The 5,748-nt window shown below is 52.6% G+C and overlaps 1 protein-coding gene across 1 annotated transcript in view; it reads left to right on the top strand.

The window, feature by feature from the left end:
* Window positions 1-259: 259 nt before the first annotated feature.
* EMH_0018540 (uncharacterized protein) overlaps window positions 260-5,748 on the top strand; it is a gene marked incomplete at both ends in the record, with an annotated part of 5,698 nt that continues 209 nt past the window's right edge. Inside the window, 5 exons of the mRNA XM_013501174.1 lie at window positions 260-1,414; window positions 3,046-3,180; window positions 3,856-3,947; window positions 4,076-5,352; window positions 5,543-5,703. Of these exons, the coding sequence (XP_013356628.1) occupies window positions 260-1,414; window positions 3,046-3,180; window positions 3,856-3,947; window positions 4,076-5,352; window positions 5,543-5,703 (2,820 nt within the window). The remainder of the gene's footprint in view (window positions 1,415-3,045; window positions 3,181-3,855; window positions 3,948-4,075; window positions 5,353-5,542; window positions 5,704-5,748) is intronic.

Raw genomic sequence — 5,748 nt, 5'->3', positions numbered from 1 at the left:
GAGCATATCAGTACGTCCTGCAGCACAATTGCCAGGGTTGATTGCCGAGAGAGAGAAAATAAGGTCCTTTCTGGGATCCATAACATGGTCGCCAGCTCAGGAAGCCGAAGCGTTGTTCTGTATGGCTAGGGCTTTTTCGCTTGGGCGGCGTATGCCACGTCAAGTCGCTGCAGCCCTGGTCACGGCAGAGCTAGTTAAACGTCCAAAAAAACCCACTTCAACCACCGCAACCCACGAACAGCAGCGGCTTGTGGAACAGATGGTGGAAAGCATGAAGATAGATATAGATAGCCTTGCATATACTCTCCTGAACACGCGCGGGATCCCTCCCCAAGAAGTGGATGCTGCGAGAGAGATGCTAGACGAGTCTGAACGTCTTCGCCTGCAGCTGCGCTCTGCGGGTCTGCATACCCTCTCGGAATCTCTGAGCAGCTCTTCTAGCGGCCTCAGAGATGCCCTGAGACGACGGACGGGCCGGAAGCCGAGCAGAAGCGCCAGCTTGCCGAGTATGCTATCGCGGATGGCGATTCGTGGACCGCCTCCGGCCCCAAAAGCCACGCAGGCACCACGCCATTCTACCCCTTCCGTCTCGTCCCTGGATCCTCAACAACCAAGGGGTGCAGAAGGCACTGCTTCTGCGGAGCAGTTGGGGGCGCGTCCCAAGACAACAACTGGCAGCAGCACACTTTGGTCCTCCTTACGCCGCCGGGGGCATGGAGCTGTGACGGAGGACAGCGCACGCCCAGATCCGACCTCTCCCGGACGGCGGTTGCCTGGAATACCTGAATCGGGCTCTCAGGTGCGACATATTAACGTTCAGGAAGTACTCAGTCTGACAGCTTCCATGAACAGATGGGCGACTAAGTGTAGGGATTCCTTGAAATCTCTCCATAGTGCCTCCGCCAGAGAAGCGTCTCTCGACGGTATTGCAGCACAAGGAATTGTGGTGTACCGTGAGGCCACTAGTGTAAGGATGGATCCTTCTGTCGACCGTGAATCTTCCCAATCATTTGCAGATGGGTTAAAACTCCTGAAATCTTTGCTAAATGAAGTTCACCGTGTACTTATTGACTCCTGGCTGGCCACAATTGCTAAGTCGCGCAGTGCGTTGACGACGGCTCGGTATAACCTACAGACGTCTGTAAAGGAGACTGTCCCGGGTAGCCCTCCCAGAGCTGGAGGGCCGTACATTGGCGATGTATGCGCGCTTAGAGCTAACGTGGACGCGGCAAAGCGGACTTCAGAGTCGCTCAGTCGTCTCCTTGGTGTACGTTCAAGCCATCAGCGACTTTCCGACGCGTTGCAAGGTCTTGACAGCGTCTTGGTAATTGCCGAAAAGGAGTTGCAATCGGCGATTAGTTCGGCTGCTCAGATGTGGAGAACGGCGCTGGAGGATGCTGAGGAGGGCAGACAAGTAAGCAGAGCTGTGCGCATATCATCAGATAAGTCAGGGACACTGGAATCAGCCCCTTCGAAAGCTGTACTTATTGAACATGCAAAGACTACAGCGCAAGTCCTCAACACCCTTGGTGGTGACTCCGTCGACCTTCAATTACTTAAAGACGTTTTGAAGAGGCAGGGTCATTGGGGCACTACTTCAAGTCGCAAAAGCTGGAGGGACTCTTTTCGTAGCTTCAGTTTGCGGCGTAGAGCATCATCAAGTACTTCATTGACCGCTCCAAGACCTCAAAGTGATAAGTGACTGCTTATATGACTCTCGTTTTATATTTTAGCGACCCCCCCGGGCCACTTCCATATCCCTCTCGGTGCGTAGCGCGCCTACACTCGGTGCCTGTTTGGCATCTTCTCTATAGCCACGGATGATCCAGAGAGCGTATTAGCACATTTTATATCTTTTATTTCATAATGTATATATATATACCTTCCCTATATCTGGGGCATCCCCGACATCTGCTTCTGAACAGCTTGTTTAGCCCAAAGTTTATGCCCACTTGTTCACCTCATATAGCAGAATGTCACGCCGTGTCTGCATCACATGCTTTCGCCGAAACTCTGGAAGAGCGGCGGAGTGCTCGTTTTTGTCAGATGCCAGCATGTTGAGCCTAACTCAAGGGTGACGGTCACGTGAGCAATTCAGCGGATGCGGGCGGCGTGGGGCACTGTCGTGGGGAGCATGTTGGGTCGGAAGGTCGACTTTATGGGAAGGGTTTTTTAGCAAAATGTTCCTGCACAGGCTTCTCTGCCAACTTGCGTGTTTTGTCTTAAACTTAAATGCAGCACGTCGTCTAGCAGGCCAAAGCTGGACAAGTTATGTAACCTGACAAATGTTTGCGTGCAACACAAATCCACACGTCTTTACGCTCTTAGACAGAACAACGCTGCACTGCCTTCGCGCACCAAGTAGCTAGAATGCAGTCCCTAGACTCTTAGACTCTTAGCTACCTTATCTTGCTGACACTGGCTCGTCAGACAGAGCGGCACTGCGTAGATTATAAATTGCTAAAGCGGTACGCATAGGTCGATTCCTATAGGTATGCTATGTTGCTTCTGCATTTTGGGGACAAATTAATCCTTATGAACTCCTTGGAGGAAGCATAACACCTCGTGGAGTGCCCGAAAAGAATTCTCAAACCGCGCGTCTGGTTGTTGTCATTTGCTGGCCTGCTAAACACTTCAAGAGCTTGAGCTGAAAACACTGTTGTACAGAGGTTATCTGGGAATGTTGGCGATGTTTTTTCCCGGCCAAATCAAGTTCTCCGTACCGGGTCGAAATACTAGTCAAGCTGGACAGGAGAATTGAGCCTTTGTTCCCCCGCATACCCCTTGTTCTCATGTTATAGCTGTTCAATCCGAGTGGGTACAATCGCCCTTGTTGTTTCGCTTTCTATTCAAGCATAAAGTATCTGTTTGAGGGTACCCGGTTCGCTGTTCTACCGTGTAGCGACGTCTATCAGAAGTAGGTATGCACGCAGTGTATGTTAGTTTGCGTAAGCCAAGGAAGTGTTTGACAGCTACATCCTGTGTTAGCGCATGTGCCCGAAGTGGGATTTAGGTGGACCTAGGTGTGGTGTTGTTTTGGGGCAGCTGCTGCACTGTAAGGAAGTGTCGCCGGCCGCAACCAAGGGGCGTTGCGAGCTGCAGGAGAGTCAAACGATCTACAGTGAGATTGTACGGAAGACGGCCTTTCATCCAGTCTTCAAGCGTCTTGCGGACACCCGGGTAAGGGCCTGGGGCGGGCGGTTTAGGAGGCGACCTGCCCTTTGGAGTTACAGTTTCTTGCTGTGACTCCGGTGGCACAGCAACGCCGCATGCATGGTGACCCAGGAGCCCCTTTCGATACTTACAGCAAAACCATCAACATTTGTGCGGATGCTGACTGCTGAAAGCCACGTGCTCGACAATTCTCGACGTTGTTGGATCTTGCACGTACCTGTTATATCGTGTTGCAACAAGCGTCCGGCTGCACAGAAACTGAACGTTTTTGCCACTTTATAAAAACAGCTCGACTACACGAATGAGACTCCTTGTCTGCTATTGACCGGCCAAGCGGCAAGCAACAGATCTGCGGTTCGAACGACGCTCCAGTGCAACTGTTCGTTGGGAATGGGTACATGAAAGTAAAATCATTCAGTTCGCAAGGATAGAACACCTCAGTTGTAGAAAAATTGCTCAGATTCCCAACCTATACGCTTCTGTTTCTGTATCTAATAGTAGAACTTTCATTATCCCACACGTAGTATTCACCTACCACTACCGCTGCAGCAGAACCCGTTCGCGCACTGCCGCCGGTATCGCCCGGGGACGTTTATCCAAACTTCCTCAAAGAAGGGATAAAAACCAAACGAAACGGCCCTGTTTAGTTTAAAAACAAATTGTAAAACAATTTCGGTTCAGTTTCTACTGGAAGTGCTGTACCGGTTCACGACGGAGCCACTGGAGCCCACCCCACCCCCGCACCGTCCCCAACCTGCTCCATTCTCAACTCCGTGAGCGACGGCGATAGAATCTGAAAGACAGGGACTGTTGCCCATGAAATCTGAATTTTTTTTAAATTGAACATATATCTCCCTACTACGTCACTGCAGGGGTGAATCATATCGTCCCATTTCTCCAGCTACGCCCTTCGTTTTCACCGGAGGTTGGTAGGAGGACGGAGGGGAAATTGCATTTTCTGCCGGCTCCACGACCATGCCAAGAGGCCCCACTGCACGTCGGTAGTTCTGAATGAATTAGAAATCATGCGGCTGTTGCTCCCTGTGGTAGCCTTGGTTGCCTCGGGTCTCCAGGCCGATGCCCTGGCCCCGGTTGAAGGGGATCCTCCTAATCTCCCTGTTTTCCCAACAGGAGACGCAGAAGGCCCTTCCTTTTACTCCCACTCTCCACATCCCGTCTCGCCTCATTCCAGGATTCACCACAGGCGATCGATATCGGCTCTTGTTCTAATCGTCCCAATAGTTGCTGTGGTGTTCCTAATCTACCAATGCATCTTGCACTTGAAGAGAAGGGATGACCTTTTCATAACTGTTCAAAGCAGGCGCCTGGCCGCTGGTGAACAAGACCCATGCAACCCACATGAAGGAGATGAAGGTGGTTCTGATCCGTCCAGCTCACCAGCTGGCGGTCCCTCTCACGCCAGGCAGCTCGGTGCATTACAGCTCACTCCCGCAGATACGGCTTGTTTGACTTCGGAAGAAGTCATGGCAATCGGAGATGCGGACAGAATTTTACGGAGTTCTATACGTAATATTCAAGGCCTTGAGTCGCAGGTAGGTACGCTGACTGCCACAGCGGCGAATTTGCGAAGCATGCTGGATGCGTCACCAGGAGAGGGAGGCCCTGAAGCAGAACGAAGGAGTGAACTGGAGAAAATGCTCCATGGAAACTCCCAACAAACAGAGGCACTAAGGAGGGAACTAAAAGACAAAAAACTTCACTGTAATGGGATGGCGTGGACGGAGGGGCAACAATCAAGGTCTCTTTTGCTCAGGGCGCGATTTTTTAGAAGTGGACGGCTTCTGACTGGGCGTGCAGCTGCTGCGTTGGTTGCGCGGGATGTTGTCCTTGGAGTACCTTCGAGTGATATATTTGACGAAGCGCTAAAGTTAGCTTTATCTACGCTGGTGCATCGCCTTCTGGCTGAGGGGAGCAACTGCCAGGGTCTCCTCTCAGGAGACACATTCCCTTCAGATGAAGACATACAACGCGCAAAAGCGGCTCATTCTGATTTACGAAATGTGGCTTCCCAGCTGCAAGTGGTAGATGCGATGTATGGGACAACGGGGCACCTGCAGCCAGTCCGTGAAAGCGCAAAATCACTGGGGGCGGCACTCGAAAGATTCGCGGAAGGTCCGGCTCAAAAACCACAAGCTCGGGTTAGCGTGACACCATATGGTCAGCCCATACCGTCTGGCGACCTGGGGCCACCGGGGCATCCACTCTGGACTCCTTATGGCTCACAATGGAGCCTCACAGATAGGAGTGGTTTGGGCGGCCGTCACCCGTCTGTGAGCTCTCTGCCGGGGAGCGCGCCCCTTTCTAGCTCTGCTTCGTTGCGCGGGCCCGCCATGGGTGGTTTTCATAGGAGGGGGGCAAGTGACCCCCGGTACGGCTCCCTCCCCCGAATGGGCCGTCATTCGAGCTTGGGAGCACCGGGGCCGGAAGCGTGGCATCTTTTCGGTTCTGGCTTTAGTGGTGGTATGCCAGCGCCCTCTCAGCGCCAACCTGGGGCCTCCAGCACACGCGGTGATAGTCCACGTAGAAGAGCGTCCGTTGCGCACGTTCCCTCAT

Source organism: Eimeria mitis, genomic scaffold (assembly GCF_000499745.2).
Source record: "Eimeria mitis Houghton genomic scaffold, Emh_scaff647, whole genome shotgun sequence".
Classification (NCBI taxonomy): Eukaryota; Apicomplexa; class Conoidasida; order Eucoccidiorida; family Eimeriidae; genus Eimeria; species Eimeria mitis.
This window is presented reverse-complemented; position numbering and strand designations above follow the sequence as displayed.